Raw genomic sequence first — 17,238 nt, 5'->3', positions numbered from 1 at the left:
TTGAATTTCCTGTCTGAAAGATATTCCCTGTCTGATAGATCTCTATCACTCCAGGGCTGGTCACTGGGCAGCTTATTTAGTCCATTTGATGAGATTATATTTTCCTGAATGTTCTCAATACTTGTGGATATTTGTATATGTCGGAACACTGAAGAGTTTGTTATTTATTCCAGTCATCACAGTCTGGCCTTGCTTGTACCCGTTCTTCTTCAGAGGGCCTTCCAAGAATTCAAAGGGGACTGAGTGCTGAGTTCCCTAAGCTGTGGTCACTGCAGCCATTCCAGCACTAGAGGGTGCCATAATCCTAAGTATGCAATAAATCTTGCAGACTCCTAGATACCCAGCCTAGATAGATGTGGGAAAGAGAAGAGAATGTTCTGGGTTCCCAGGCAAAGTCCTTTACTCTCTTCTCTCTCATTCCCCCAAGTATAAGAAGTCTCTCTGTATATACCAGGCTGCCTGTAATTGGGGGAGAGGTGACACAGGGACTCCTGTGTCCATCACAGCTGGCATCACAGTAATGCTAGTCTAAACCCACAGACTCTGTGACCAGCACAGTACTGGGTATTGCCCAAGGTCCACAGTCAGTACTGCCTGACTGCCACTGATGTTTATTCAAGGCTTGAGGCCACTTTAATCAGAAGGTGGTAAAACCAGCCAGAACTTGTGTCCATCCAACCAGGACAGCAGATTCCCTTCTGGCTGGGTTGGGTCTAGCAGCACTGTCCAGGAGCAAAGGCCTGGGATCAGTGGCTTCAGGATTCTACTTAGCGCTTTATTTTCCTATGACTGAGCTGGTACTCAAGTTGAAAAACAAAGTCATCTGTACTCTTCCCTCTCCTTTCCTCAAGCAAAAGGAGTCTCTTTCTGAGCCACACTGCCTGGAGTTGGGGGAGGGGTGTGGCACACTCCCTTGGCTGCTACAGCTGGTGACATACTGGGTCACATGCACCCGAAGTCCACAGCCTGAGAGACCACTGCAGCACTAGGGCTTGCCCAAGGACTGCAGTCCTTGTGACCTAACTGCCACTCAAACTTATTCTGGGCCCCAGGCCACTTTGGTCAGTTGTTGTTGGTGCCAGCTGAGACTCAGGTTCCTTTCACAGGGGTTGAGGATTTGCTTCAGGCCCCAGGCTGGTCTAAATGCTCTCTCCATGGGCACAAGTAGAATTGTGCCGTGTTGTGTTCTTCTGTGCCTGGGCAGCACCGAGTTCCAATGCAAAGTCCCACACTCACTTTGCGCTCTCTTCTACAAGCACACAGATTTTTCTCTGCATGTTGGTCTGCCAAGGGATGGGAAAGGGGTGGTTTAGGCAATGCAAGACTACCTTTCCTACCAACTTCAATGCCTTTCTTCTTGACATTATGTTAAAATCCGATCAGTCATCTAGTTTTCTGGTTCTTATAAATGTGCTTTCTTGCATGAGTAGTTGTTCAGCTGGTGTTCCTGTGGGGAGAAAATTGATGAAGGTTTCTCTTTGGCCTTCTTGCTCCACTGATTTTTCTTTTTCTAGATTTTTACATAAATTGAATGATACTACATGTAATCTTCTGCATCTGGCTTCTTTCACTGAGCTTAAGGCTCTTGAGATTCATCCATATTATGTATAGACATCCTTTTATATTGCTGGATAGTGTTCCATTTCATAGAGATGCTACAATCGATTGCTGCCATGGACATTATTGTGTATACCCAAAATTTATACGTTGAAATCCTAACCCCCTAGTACCTCAAAATGTGATGTATTTGGAGGTAGGACTTTAAAGAGGTAATTAAGTTGAAATCAGCCCATTAGGTTGGACCCTAATCTGACCAGTGTCCTTATAAGAAATTAAGACACACAGAGACACCAGGGGTACACATGCATACAGTAATGGCCTTGTGAAGAGACAGAAAGAGGGCAGCCATGTGCAAGCCAAGGAGAGTGGCCTCAGAGAACTCCAAAACTGCCAGCATCTTAATCTTTGACTTTAGAATTGTTAGAAAATTAATTTCTGTTGTTTGAGCCACCCAGTTTTGGTATTGTGTTATGGCAGCCCTAGAAAATTAATACAATTACTCATTCACCTATGGATGGTCATTTGATAATTTTTTTTAAGTGTTCTAGTTATTGGTTACATGTGAAGTTTCCATACCTTCTCCCCACAAAGTCAAGGCACATCATCCTCCTGGTACGTCAACATGTTCACCAACCAGGAAACTCCACCAAGCCTCTGCATCGAGTTCTAAGTTGGTAGGGAGGAACGAGGAAGGGGTGTCTCATTTTGTAGCTGTGATTAAATCACACTCACATGGCTGACTTCAATCTCTAGTTCCTTTCCTCTCCCCAAAGGTCAATCTGGATCAAAGTTTCAACCCTCTTATTACATGGTTGGTCTTTCTGATGAAGAGCCCCCATTCTGAACCTTTCTAGGAACCTACAGTGAATCACTTCGTTAGTATAAAAAATACACTCCTCTCACTCAAAGAATTGCAAGATTTTTGTAGCACTAAGCCTGGGACAAACATCCAGATATATTTTTTATTACACCACAGACTGTATTTAATATAATAGATTAATAGATTTTCTATTGTTAAACCAACTTTAAAATCCTAATAAATCTTGAGGCTGGGTGCAGTAGCTCACGCCTGTAATCTCAGCACTTTGGGAGGCCGAGGCAGGCAGATCATGAGGTCAAGAGATCAAGACCATCCTGGCCAACATGGTGAAACCCTGTCTTTACTAAAAATACAAAAATTAGCTGGGCATGGTGGCGTGCACCTGTAATCCCGGTTACTTGGGATGATGAGGCAGGAGAATTGCTTGAACCCAGGAGGCAGAGGTTGCAGTGGGCTGAGATCACACCACTGCACTCCAGCCTGGCAACAGAGGGAGACTCCATCTCAAAAAAAAAAAAAATCCTAACAATTCTCACTAGAATATGACTTATTCTTTCTCTCTAAGAGATATATAGATATATAGATATAGATATATGTATTAAATATCTTTTTTTTTTTTTTTTTTGAGACGGAGTCTCGCTCTGTCGCCCAGGCTGGAGTGCAGTGACACCATCTCGGCTCACTGCAAGCTCCGCCTCCCGGGTTCACGCCATTCTCCTGCCTCAGCCTCTCCGAGTAGCTGGGACTACAGGCGCCCACCACCACGCCCGGCTAATTTTTTTTGTATTTTTAGTAGAGACGGGGTTTCACCGTGGTCTCGATCTCCTGACCTCGTGATCCGCCCGCCTCGGCCTCCCAAAGTGCTGGGATTACAAGCGTGAGCCACCGCGCCCGGCCGTATTAAATATCTTTAGTGGAGGATTTTTCAGCTCTCTTGAGTGAGCCTGGTCAGTTGGTATGTTTCAATGGATTTTTGTTTTCCGAGTTTCAACTTACTGAGAAAGGGTTGTCTAAAACAATCACACATTATCCATTATATGTTTCAAAGTTATCTAGTACTATACCATGTTTCATTGCTCATATCTGTAATATGTGATTTATGTTCTTTCTGATTATAAAAAGGAGACACCTTGAATAAATTATTAAAATTGACAGACCTTCACTATATCAGAAAGAAAAAAATGGGTTCATAGATTTTCTCAAAAAAGAAAAAACTAAATAAGGTTACTGTGAAAATGAATTCCAAGGCCCTAATACAAAGATGGAGAGCTCAGACAGAGCCCAAAAGTCATCCTGTGTTAAGGAGACGTAGCTAAGAGTCTGGGTTTGCCAACTGGAGTGTACAGAGCAGAGTACAGGAGAGAAAAAACTTCAGAGATATACAGGGCCATCCCCAAGCATTCAGCTGAGTATAATCTGTGTTTGCATATAGAAAAAGACCAGAGGATGGGTAAAGAACCACCTGAAAGGATTATACGGGAAGCAATTCCCAAGGCTTATACAGAAAACATGATAGTTCTCATTCCAACCAGCTTGAGTAAAAAAAACTCATAATTGATGAAGCATTAGGTAGAGAATATAGGAAGGCTGTGTCTCAGTAATGGGAAGGGAATTTGTCTTAAAATTTAGGCTGCAATAATCTCATCGAGAAATGCTTAGAATCAAGACCCCCCCAAAAGATCATATTGTTTCCAAGTAACTTAACCACGTAACAGAAAAAAGAAATCAAGAATATCTATAAAAATTAAAAAAAATATATCAGTACCTAAAATTCAGTGTCCAATCAAAATTAAACCATGTTAACAGTATCAGACAAGGGAGATTTTAGAGCAAAGAATATTACCAAAGATTAACAGGATCATAATGATAAAGTGGTCAACACATCAAGTGGACATAAAATAGGAAATATTTATTATTCACCTAATAAAAAGATATCAAAATATGTGAAGCAAAAGCTGACAGAACTGAAGAGAAGTAAATCCAATTTAATATTCAGAAATGTCAACAATCCCCTTAAAATAATTGCTAGAACCAAAACAAAACCACAGAATGTCAATAAAGATAGAAAAAACTTAATTAACATTATCAACCATTTTTACCTTATCAACACTTGTAGAACCCCTTCATCAAATGAGAGTAGAGTATACATTTCAAGTGAACATGTAACTCATACCAAGATAGCCCATATTCTGGGCCACAAAGCAAATCTCAATAAATGTAAATAATTCAAGTCTTAATGTACTCTGACCACAATGGAATTATTGCAGAAATTACCAGAAAGATCAGCAAAATCACCAAATATTTAGAAATTAAATAACATACATTTAAAAAGAGCCATGTGTCAAGAAGAATTTTTTTAACTGGAAAACATCCTAAACTCAACTAAAATGAAACCACATCGGCCGGGCACAGTGGCTCACGCCTGTAATCCCAGCACTTTGGGAGGCTGAGGCAGGCAGATCACGAGGTCAAGAGATCGAGACCATCCTGGCTAACACGGTGAAACCTCGTCTCTACTGAAAATACAAAAAATTAGCCGGGCGTGGTGGTGGGCGCCTGTAGTCCCAGCTACTTGGGAGGCTGAGGCAGGAGAATGGCATGAACCCAGGAGGAGGAGCTTGCAGTGAGCCAAGATCACGCCACTGCACTCCAACCTGGATGACAGAGCGAGACACTGTCTCAAAAAAAAAAAAAAAAAATATGAAACCACATAAAGCTTGATGGGAGGTAATTAAAGCAGTTCTCAGACAGATTTTTAACATTAACATTTTCCCTCCATATTAGGGGAAAAAACCCAAAGGTTTGAAATGAAGGACCTCAGCTTCCATGTTAAAAAGTAGCAAAAGAAATGAAATCCAATAAAAGTGGAAGGCATTAGTAAAAGTCAAAATGGAAAAAAAAAAATCCCAAAATATCAGAAAACAGAAAATTCAATAATACCAAGTACTTTAAGATCAATAAAATTGTAAAATTGATAAATCTCTACCTAAACCAATCAAGGTTAAAAGAGAAATATAGACATTACCAGTATCAGGAATAGAGGAGGTTGCACCACTACAAATTCTACAAGTATGAAAATAATATTTTGAAAAATTTGAGTACTTAAATGAAACAGAAAAACTCCTTGAAAGACACAAATCATCAAAGCTCACTCTAGAGATTGATGGATGGATGGAGTGACAAACAGATGGACAGACAGACAGATGTATATATAACTAGTATAGCCCTCCATCTACCATAGAAATCAAACTTGTAGTTAGATGCTGTCCTACAAAACACACTTCAGGCCCAGAGAGACAGACAGACAACAGACGCACACATAGACAGATGTACATATAACTTGTACAGCCCTCTATCTACCACAGAAATCAAACTTATAGTTAGAAACTTTCCTACAAAACAAACTCCAGGCCCAGACAGTTTTCTTGGTGAATTCTACCAAACATTTAAGGAAGAAATAATACCAATTATTCACAAACTCTTCCAGAGAGTTGAAGAGCAGGAATACTTCCCAACTTACTCTATAAAGCTGGCATTATGCTGATACCAAAGCTAAACCTGGGCAAGATATAAAATTAGAAAGAAAAAGAAGTAAGCAAGCCAGAAAGAAAATTAGAGACAAATATCACTCATGAACATTGGTGCAAAACTTGTTACAAAAAAACAAAAACAAAACAAAATAGCAAATCAAATTCAACAATATACTAAATGCCTAATACATCATGACCAAATGGGAATTATTCCAGAAATGCAAGGTTGGCTTAATATTTAAAAAAATCAGTCAATGTAATTCACATTAAACAACTAAAACAGAAAAAGAAAAAAACCACATAGGATTATGGTCACCAGAGTCCAAGAAAATGCCCCACAAATCCCTATTTTCAACTTTGTGTAGTTCTCTTCCACTTTTAACCAGGATTAGCTAGGGTTACTTATGAAATATAGCAGAAATAATGGCTCATCACTTTCAGTTTAAGGTAATGACAGATACTGTGGCTTTGTTCTTGTGTGAGTTCTCTCCTGGATCACTTGCTTTAGAACTATTTCTCTACAATGGAATATTCTTAGCAAAGTACAAACGAAAAGAAATAAACTATGAAACACAGAACACACCATGAGCCATAATTTCAGAGTTTAAGAAGCCAAAAACATTAGAATACATATTAAATTACTGTATCTCTGTAGAATTCTAGGAAATACAAACAAATCTACAGTGACAACAGACCAATAGTTGCCTGGGGATGGGTGAAGGAAAGGGAGAAAATATAAAAGGAATCAGGAAACTTTTGGTTTGAGAAGTGCCAACATGTATCAAAACTTATCAAATGGTACACTATAAATATGTGCAGTTTATTGCAAAAATGTTTAGACTGACTTCTGGACAGTAACCTTAGCCATAAGAGACACAGGTATGGAAATATTTCTGTAAACCCTCATAATGGAGCCAGAGTTATGGAAACACATGTGGATGCACCTTTAGAAGGGTCATATTCCCTATAGTTTGCTGCAGTTTTCTCATTCCTTTATTAATCTGGGTCTCTGCACCAACTATGATTCCTACCTGGGCCTTCTGGAGGACAGCCAGTGTTAACTGCCTACTGAAAAATAGACTTCAGAGATCTTGACATGTCCCATGAGTTCAAATTCTCCTCAAGAAGCCTTGGGAATATGAAGTATCTTCTGGGAACAAGGGACCTAATTCATGTTACTCCCAGACACACTAGAGATTATCACAACAAATGCCCAATGCTTAGGGTGACCTCAATTACACAAAAAAATCTTAACATATAGACCAAAAGATTAGGGCTACAAAGACTGGCATTCTTTCCTAGGAGAGCTTAAGCAGTCAAGTAAGTTAGCTTGACACTAGAATAAGAGCTAGTCTTTGCCATCCTATCACTTCAGAGATACAGATAGTTGGAGCTCTCACAAAAGCTGTTCATCCCTTCATACTGGCTTAGCCCAATTCTGTACTCAACCCAACCCACAAAGTGAACAGAATCCCCAAGATTTAAGATAGTCTAAAAATTAAGGCATTTGTTGCAAAACCAGAATATAAGGCAGCCAATTTCAGGTTACGTGTCTTGGAGGCTACAAAAATTCATCACAAGTGCCATGTGAGATCAACTATATCCATGAAGGGAAACCTCTGCCAGTGGTCAGCAGAACAAAGTTCCCATCTTTCTGGCTAAAACTGGGTAATTCTCATGCTTAAACCAGTTGTGGGGCAGAAAAAAAGTGAGAATCCTTGATGGCCTCAGGCTACTGATGATTCCCTCCAGGGAAGGGAGAAGTACAGAGGTCTGTCTTTTGAAACACATTGGGATTACTTTTGCACAATGCAGGACTCTTCCAGCACAAAGACAGATGGCTTCTAACAGAGGCACTGCCTTGACGAAATTCCAGCAAGAGTCTAGAAAATTCAGCATAGCTCCAGAAGGCTTCCCATACAGCTGGCACTCAGAAGAACCTCCCCAGGGTGAGTGAGTGAGTGTATAAAGTTCTACTTCTGGCTGTCAGCTACACATAAAGGCTACACTTGGAGCTTCTCTCTGGTGTCAGTTATTATGTTGAACAAGGAAACGGAATTATCTATCTCCCATCCTAAGGCCTTTCTCCAGTGTGAATTTTCCAGTGGCGGATGAGGGAAGCCCTCTGCCTGAAGGCCTTCCCACATTCACTGCACTTATATGGCCTTTCTCCAGTGTGAATTCTATGATGCTGAACAAGTACATGTTTGTGGCTAAAGGCTTTTCCACATTCACTGCACACATAAGGCTTTTCACCATTATGAACTCTTTGATGTGCAATAAGGTCAGAGCTTTGGCTAAAGAACTTCCCACATGCGATGCACTCATAAGGCCTTGCTCCAGTATGAACACTCCAATGTTTAATGAGTCTGTATTTGTGACCAAAGTATTTTCCACATTCACTGCACTCATATGGCCTTTCTCCAGTATGGATACTCTCATGCTGAACAAGTGTAGATTTGTGGCTATAGGCTTTCCCACATTCACTGCACTTGTAAGGCCTTGCTCCAGTGTGTACTCTTTGATGTACAATAAGATTAGAGCTATGATTAAAAACTTTCCCACATATGCCACACTCATAAGGCATTTCTCCAGTGTGGATTCTCTGGTGCTGAGCAAGTATGGGTTTGCGGCTAAAGGTTTTCCCACATTCACCACACTCATAAGGCCTTTCTCCAGTGTGGACTCTCTGGTGTTGAACAAGTGAGTCTTTGCGGCCAAAGGTTTTCCCACATTCGCTGCATTTGTAATGCCTTTTTCCACAGTGAGAGGCCTCCTCACACTTGTTGTTGCTGTGTGGCTTCCACTCATTGTGAGGGACATGGTGCTGGAAAATGCTTGAGCTGGCTAGGAAGTCCTTACAAGCCTCCCCTGTCACAAAAGACATCTCCGATGATTGCACAGCACAGTTGTTCACAAGAAAGGCCCTGTTCTTATCCCTTCTAAAGGGTTTCTCTCCACTGTGCTGCTTCTGGTGCTGGTGAAGGTTTGCACTGAACCAGAACTGTTTCCCACACAGCACACACATGTATGGTTTCTGCCCTGGGTGTGTTTCCTGGTGCTCAGCCAAGTGCAAAATGTCTTTTAAGACCAGGCCACATGTCCCACAGGGGTAAGCCTTCTGAGTAGAAGGACCTCCCTTGGGAATCCTGATCTGTGACATTCCTATAGAAAAGCTCTGCTCAAAAGGTATCTCTTCATCCTCCATTCCATGCCAACAACCTGAAAGCAGAGAAATGCTGGTGAAGTACAAATTGACAGAGGTGGAAGGGGAAGCCTCACTACAAATATGTGTCTAACACAACTAAGACCAAGGTCATAGGACTGTTGTTAGGACAAGGGTCCAAACTCAAGTTCAGCAAATGTGTACTATATAGTAGTTGGCATCTAAATGTCATGGAATGGAGAAGGCCTCAACTGGGAGAGGACAAAGATGTGGGGTACAGCACAAAAAAGAGGCAGGTCTCAAAGTCATTCACAATCAGATTTTCTTGGCTGCTGGGGACAGGTGAGAGTTGTGCAGAAGGTTATGGTCCATACCAAAGAAAATCAAATTGCTACTCAGTAGTTGGTGTTTAAGGACTATTTGGGCTGCACATCTCATGAAACACTAAGTACAGGCCAATGTTGGAAGGCACTGTAGAACAAGCCATGGAGAGGAACAGGTGAGACATGGAGGCAGAGGTATGGAACATCCAGAGGCCAAAGGCCACAGTATGAAAGGCAAGTGTATAAATGAGAAAGTAGATAAAAATGAAGTATGGCCCAGTGGCCTTAGCACTAATACAACTGTAGGCACAAAGAGGCTATGGAATGATATGAACCCAGCCCTGACATCACACCTTTCCCCAGCTCCCACTCACCAGGGCCACTGCCACCTGGAGTCTCTGTGGCAACAGCTAGGGTCATGTCCACCCAGTCAGGTACCCAGGGCTCACTACCCATCACCAGTGAGGCAACTATGTGGGACATGAAAGATGCATGTCCTGAGGGAAAGACAGAACAGCACTGGTCTGGGTAACCCAAATAGAAAACTAAATATTATTAAAATAATCTCCGAGTAGGGTCTTGCAGGAATAGCGCAGTGGTCCTAGCAAGTAGCGACCATAATGGTCCTTACAATTCCTGGCATAAGCAGGCCACAGGAAATGTCAGCTAAAGGAAGAGCGCAGAATCCCAGGCACAGAGGTGTCATGGATATAGACAGAGGAATTCAGACAGGGAAAGGACAAGATGGATATGACCCACTGGGCTGACAATACAATGCATAACTCCTGAATCCATCCCTGCAAGGCTCTGAGACAGCAAGCGCTGGGAATGCTCAGAAGGAGAAAGTAGGAGTGCAAAAAGCTCAAGCCCAGCACTCACAGAACCTACTCCAGGAACTAAGAAATGAGGCAGTGTCCATGGCTCTGATGTAGGAAGGACAAAGATTCCCTGAAAAAAAAGGGAAGGGCAGGGCCCAGTCCAAGTCACTGGGTTGGATGTGACGGCCTTACCCAGAGAGGCCATAAGTGCAAAGTTCTCCAGCATCACATCACGGTACAGGAGCCTCTGAGCCTCATCAAGGAGCACCCACTCCTCCTGGGAGAAGTACACGAACACGTCCTCAAAGTTCACCTGCCCCTGCCACAATCGGGAGAGCCAAGTCCATGAGCAGCATCTCTCCCAAGAACCCCCGTCCGTGCCCCAACACATCTCCCTCCTGTATACCCTCCTACCTAACTCCTCAACTCAAGAAATATCAGGACCAGGTGTCACTGGTGTCTTCTCTCTCCTCATGGTCCCAATAATCACTGTGTCTACCCATAGCAACCACAGGCAGGTGAAGAAGTTGTCACCTTCTAAGCTCTGTGCCTAGCATACAGGGCCTCACCCTTCTGTAAGCGAATTCCTCTGGGGTCACTAACATCATGCTTACCAGACAACCAAAGATGGGCTTGCCTTTCTCCTTTAAGCCCAGAGGTCATCAGTCTACACTTCTTTCCATATGTACATCACTCTTTGGATCACAGTTATCTCACAACTCTGGCTCTCCGTCCATCACTTTCCTGGCTCACTAAATGCACTACCACTGTGAAATGAATATTCTCTTTTAACTCCCAATCTACATAATCATCTTTAAGCCATTTCAGGATGATTCCCGCCCCCTTGCTCTTGGTTCCCACCAGACATGACAGAGACCTGCAATTTATTGAAAACTCCCAGGCCGGGCGCGGTGGCTCACGCTTGTAATCCTAGCACTTTGGGAGGCCGAGGCAGGCGGATCACGAGGTCAGGAGATCGAGACCACGGTGAAACCCCGTCTCTACTAAAAATACAAAAAATAAGCCGGGCGTGGTGGCGGGCGCCTGTAGTCCCAGCTACTTGGAGAGGCTAAGGCAGGAGAATGGCGTGAACCCGGGAGGCGGAGCTTGCAGTGAGCCAAGATTGCGCCACTGCACTCCAGCCTGGGCGACAGAGTGAGACTCCGTCTCAAAAAAAAAAAAAAAAAAAGAAAACTCCCATCTCAGTCTCACCTCTAAGTATTTTGCACAGGCTCGTTCCTGTGCCTGGAACAACCTTCCAACCTTATTCCAATGGTTGGCAGAAATGGAAACCCCTCCATAAAACCCCTGGCCCAGAGTCAGGACCCTGGGCTTGGGGCTTCTCCAGAGTCCTCAGACCCAAGAGATCGGAGAGTAGCAGGAGAGTGTTCTATATAACACCACAATGCTGTAGAGTGTGTTGGGTGGGGGTGGGATCGGTGAGAACATGGACATTCTCCCCTCACCTGTATAGGGTCCACAATTACTTCTGAGTTCATGGGAACCTGTGGGGAAGAGGGAGACTAAGAGAGTCAAGCAATCTTGAAGAAACCCCAAAGGCTCAACCCCATCCCATATTCCTACCCTGTTACAATGTGCCTGGGAGCTGAATGTCTACCCTCTGTGCCTCCATCTTCAAGGATGCCTCTTAACTGTGTTACCTTGGAACAGTGCTCATTATCCACCCCCATGGACAACAAGAGTCTGCCCTCCTTGAGCAGTCTATGGAATACTTTTTAAACCCTCGGATTCTGGCTCTCCTCTGTTCAGAACCTTCCATGGCTCCCATCACCCTCAGAATAGAGACCCAGCTGCTCAGGATGATACTCCAGGTGCAATCACTTATAAAGCGCTCTGATCCTTTCAGACACTAAAGGCCCAGTTTTCCCAAATGCTCCAGCTGTGAACCATTTCTGAGCCTTTGCATACACTGGTCTCTCTGAATGAACGTCCTTCAACTCGTGCTGTCAAAATGGGTCCCAAGCACGAGCGCCCCCACTGTTCTAGATATAGGGGCCTGAGCTGCAGTAACCCGAGGAGCCGTTCATTCGAAGTTTTAGGATTCAGAGATGGGGGTCAGCGCGCAGATTCGCAGGCGCAGCACCTACCTGTGCCGGGCCCATCGGTTCAGCCGCCGCCATCGGGCCTGTGGACGACGGAAGGGTGGCGACAAGTGCAGGAACCTGGGATCAGCCGTCCAGGGCCCAGCCCAGCGGCTAGGTCACTCGGGCAGAGTCACTGTCGAGCCTCAGGCCCACCTCTCTTCAGGGAAGAAGACACTCTCTCACGTTTTCCCTTTTCTGTCACCTCAGGTCTGACATTGCATTCTGGAGACTAAACCAGTGGATTAATGGAAAAGCAAACAAAATGTCCACCAGAGGAATGGTAGAGGAAGTCCCCCCCTGACGTTTTCCTCACCAACGGAAACGCCTATTTCCTGGGCTTTCATTGGCCCAGAGCCGCCAAGTTTTCTGGGTAATGTAGTTCCCACGGCACCAACGCTCGTAAGCGGCGTCTCGCGTCACCTCCAGGTCAAAAGCCCAGAAAAGATCGCCAGGGGCACCTGGAAATGGTGTCCCTCGTTTCCAAGGCCCAGACGGAGCTTTGCTTCCTCTTGAAGGAGCCACATCTGTATTTCTGGTGAACGTCGTGTGTGACATCAAAGGAATGTTTAGAGACATGATTTCAGGCTTCCTTATGCAGAGAATGCTCATCAAAAAATAAAATGGACACACCATACGCTAACGTCACTCAGATTTCTATAGCTGGAAGTTGACAAATATTGTTTTCAAATGCGTGTAGCCTGATGCTCCAGAGTTAGTTTGGCGAGCCTCAGCATTTTCTGTCAGGCACAAGAAAGACTCCAGACACCACCAGGACGTGGAACATGGAGTGGGGATGTTTGGTGGCCTTGAAGTAAGTGAATAATGCTTCTGTCTCTGGTTACCTCAGAAAATATTTCTCCTGCTTATACAGCAGTGATTGTGTCAAACCCAACAAGTAATACTCTTGTTCAAGATAGTATTTCATACTCCATATACAGAGATGTATTCAATATTTTAAGTGTTTTACAAGTATCTGAAAAGACAGAATTCATCAAATGTCATATGGCAATGAAAAGGGCAACATGAACACTTTCTGTAAAGAAGAAATAACCACCAAACTAGATTTCTATACACAACAAAATGTCTTTTATGGAAGTGTGATGTAAAACTATTTGAAACCAAAAATGATAAACATAATGGAAATACATTTACACAGAAAATAGTGTTTAAAATAATACTCAAGGCCAAAGAAAGTTGATCCCAGGTGAAAAGTCTGCAATGAGAGAAGAAATGAAGATGAAAAGAAGTGCATCTTTTGATTAAAATAACAGCTTATTATGGTGTAAAACATAAGTAGATCTACTTATTGAGTTAGAATGATGGAATTCCCGTGCGTAACCTCAACTACATATAAATTGAAAGGAGGCTAGTTGCTCAAAGTTTTAAATCTTTTATATTTCCAAGTGGAAAGTAAATGTATTTACAATCCTGTATGGCACGCTAATGTGTTAAACGTTTGTAATTTTTAGCTTAAATATAATAAATAGAGTCAGTGTATATACTTTTCAAACTAGAAGAGGAAAAGTTTGGAATATAAATAATCAATAGAAAGGTAAAATAATAGTAAAATAAGTGGAACAAGTGAGGCAAAGAAAAGCACAATGTAGGACATATTTAAACTGTCAACCTAAATAACAGAGATTCTTCAAAGATGTTGAGTTCATTCAGGAATGCACAGGGAATTTGCAAATCCAGGACATGCAGGCTATAGGGACTATAGCCATATCAGGCATATCCAGAGAGCTTGAAACAAGGAGAAGCTTTCAAAGGCAAAAGGGAAAAGTACACATAATTTGTTTTGAGATAAAAAGAACATTGGTCACAGATGTTTATGGCAGAGGTTAACACCAGTTCATTAGTGGAGAAATTTGTCAGGCAAGTGTTCTACTACATCTAGAGCTGTCCTTGTAACTCCTGTAGCAAGCTGCGGTTTGAGAAGTTCTTGTCAAAAGTTCTTTTAACGGGAATATGTGCATTAACAGCCCTCAGAGACTTGGTAATAGCTCTTATCTTAAGTGTGTGTGTTTGAGTGCCCTCTTTTCTCAGCCTCCTGGTTTTATTTATTTATTTATTTATTTATTTTACACAAGTTACTCATTTTGATTTTGACAACTTTTGCAAAACCTAAATGACTATGCAATAAATACTCAAATAAGCAGTTAGTAATTTTTGATGGGCCAAAACACGCTTCACGAGGTATTCTCTTTTCTTAAGTGAATTTCCACAGAATTTGAATTATGATAGAAAGCACGACTAACATTCCCAGACTCCCTACTCTGTCAGTAAGAAAAGAATCATGTTGTAGTTAGGAACATCCAGAATCTGCTTTAGAGAAACCAAGACCTACACTTGAAGGTTACCAGGCCCTTGACTCACCCAACTGGGCTGAGATGTCATCAGGGAACTGCACATCATCAACATCTTCTGGTTAGTCATACAGGGGTGGGATAAGGATAACAATAATTTACATTTAATAATGTCCATATCCTAGACATTGTATCAGACCTTTTATAAACACTATGCACTTTTGCCCTGTAAGGTGGATTTGTCACCTAGATTAATATGAGGAAACTGAGGCTTCATGTGTCTATAATTTGTTTTCAGCTGTGGCTGTTAAGTGGCATAGTTGGGAATGGAGTCCAAGGAGCCATGACTAACTACTGCCCAACGTGGCTTCCTACCCTAGGTCATCTATCTGGGTAGGTTCAGAGCCCTTTCTATGTTAGACAAACAAGGCTATGAAAAATTCAATGTCCCAGGCAGCTGACATGAGGACAAGAATGTGTCTTGCCTTTTCTTCGCCACAGAAACATGAACCTTCAGCTTCATTTATTCCCTAAACGTGGGTTCCTCGGATGCCCATCAAGAATCAAAACAGGAAAAGTCCTGCTGGCCCACAAATACAGAGGGTTTGATAGGTGAAATGTTATTGCCTGAGCCTCACCGTATCATCCCAACCACCCACATATCCTGTTACCTCTGCCTCCTAATATGTCTCAGGTCATCTTCTTCTCAACACCTCCAATTTCATGCCCTTGGGCCAATCTGCCAACATTCCTGAACTACACAATGCCTTCTGCCTTGTATCCTACATCAGTTTTTTCTCTACTTCAGTTCGTTCTCCACATATCAGGCAGAAGATGACTTCAACACAAATCAGATTCTATTTGGGAGAATCAGAAGCATGTTGGTGGCTAGAGGGGGAAGGGCTTCCCTCCAAACTTTAGTGTTATAACATGGTTTAGGGTTATAACATGTCCTGCATTTTCAGTGGTCCCACCAGTAATTTCTATGTTGTCTTGTTTGTCAGGCTTATTGCTACTGTCCAGCCCCTAGGATTTCTTCCTCAGCAGAGGACTCCTGTGATGCCCCTGACTCAATCCACGTTCTCTTTCTCCTGTCTCCTTTACAGCAACAACTAAAATCATTTCCTTGCAAACCTAGGCCAGTGAACAGGAGATTCACAACCATGTTATCGATTTGGTGCTGCCCTTCACATTTCACGGAACATGAAAGCTCATTGAGGGTCTGAGTCCACTGCCCAGCAGAGAGAGCATAGCCATGTGCCATTTATGTGAGAATGCAATCTTGGTACATTTAGAGTAACTGTTTAATCCAATATGCAGATGGATGGTGTTCAATTAGGAATTCTCAAAATTTTTTAAAAAATAATTCTCAAATAAAATCTCATATGATTCCTATTCCATTTAAAGCCAGTGATTTTGTTTTCCTGTGCTTTGAGACTAGAATATCCTTGTTGTCTCAATCCCAAGACAGAAGGCAAGCTAAAAAACAAAAGGAGCAGGACTTTACAGAAGCCCTAAGGCTCAATGAAGGATGGGCCATTGCACATTGCACAGTCTTTTTAAAAAAACAATAATTGTACTGCTATCCACACATCCTTGTGAGTCATTTCTCCTCAGACATATATTCTAAGCCATATGCAGTACATACAGCAATAAATTCTAGTAATCATCCTGACAGAATCCTAATGAAGGCGGTGGATGAGCATTTACCAGATTCAAATGAATGCAAACTGAAAAATAGGCAAAACTATGTTAGATGACACAATGTAAGAAATCAGAAATGCCACAAATTAGACCTCCTTGGTGGGTGAATAACTTACAGTGGGGGTTACAGAAATGCTGGTATGGCCGGGCGCGGTGGCTCACACCTGTAATCCCAGTACTTTGGGAGGCCTATGTGGGCAGATCATGAGGTCAGGAGATCGAGACCATCCTGGGCAACATGATGAAACCCTATCTCTACTAAAAATACAAAAAATTAGCCAGGCATAATGGTGCGTGCCTGTAGTCCCAGCTACTCGGGAGGCTGAGGCAGGGGAATCGCTTGAACCCGGGAGGCAGAGGTTGCAGTGAGCCGAGATTGCGCCACTGCACTCCAGCATGGTGACAGAGTGAGGTTCTGTCTCAAAAACGAAAAATAGAAAAGGAAAAAAAAAAATGCTGGTATACTAACACTGTTCTTTTTTGATTGGCACACTGGTTTTAGAGATATGTTGACTTTGGGAATATTCATTGAGCTGTACAACTACATGTTAATTTTTGTGAATGTCATTTGTAAATTAAAATGTACCAAAAGTTCATGCTAACAAACCTGAGGTGCCTATTTAATATTGTTATGCAGGCTGGATGTGATGGCTCATGCCTGTAATCCCAGAACTTTGGAAGGCCTAGGCAGGTAGATGGCTTGAGCTCAGGAGTTCAAGACTAGCCTGGGCAACATGGCAAAACCTGTCTCCGCAAAAAAAAAAAAAAAAAACTAGCCAGGAGTGGCTTGCACTTGTGGTCCTAGCTACTTAGGAGGCTGAGGTGGGAGGATTCCTTCATCCTGGGAGGTGGAGGTTGTGGTGAGCTAAGATGGCATCACTGCACTCCATCTTGGGCAACAGAAGG

The 17,238-nt window shown here is 42.7% G+C and overlaps 1 protein-coding gene across 3 annotated transcripts; it reads right to left on the bottom strand.

Annotated features, from left to right (window-relative positions):
- Positions 1-4,268: 4,268 nt before the first annotated feature.
- ZNF772 (zinc finger protein 772) lies at positions 4,269-16,498 on the bottom strand. 3 transcript variants are annotated; one of them, XM_003277230.2, is made up of 5 exons: positions 12,326-16,498; positions 11,684-11,722; positions 10,410-10,536; positions 9,774-9,896; positions 5,474-9,132 (listed from the first exon to the last, which is right to left on the bottom strand). In XM_003277230.2, exons 1-5 carry the CDS (start codon positions 12,356-12,358, stop codon positions 7,985-7,987), a joined length of 1,470 nt encoding a protein of 489 aa, XP_003277278.1. In that variant the 5' UTR covers positions 12,359-16,498; the 3' UTR covers positions 5,474-7,984. The 3 variants fall into 3 exon arrangements, with proteins under 3 accessions (XP_003277277.1, XP_030675365.1, XP_003277278.1); XM_003277229.2 differs by lacking the exon at positions 9,774-9,896 and having other exon boundaries at positions 4,269-9,132; XM_030819505.1 differs by lacking the exons at positions 9,774-9,896; positions 10,410-10,536 and having other exon boundaries at positions 4,269-9,132.
- Positions 16,499-17,238: the final 740 nt, after the last annotated feature.

This window comes from Nomascus leucogenys, chromosome 10 (assembly GCF_006542625.1).
Source record: "Nomascus leucogenys isolate Asia chromosome 10, Asia_NLE_v1, whole genome shotgun sequence".
Lineage (NCBI taxonomy): Eukaryota > Metazoa > Chordata > Mammalia > Primates > Hylobatidae > Nomascus > Nomascus leucogenys.
This window is presented reverse-complemented; position numbering and strand designations above follow the sequence as displayed.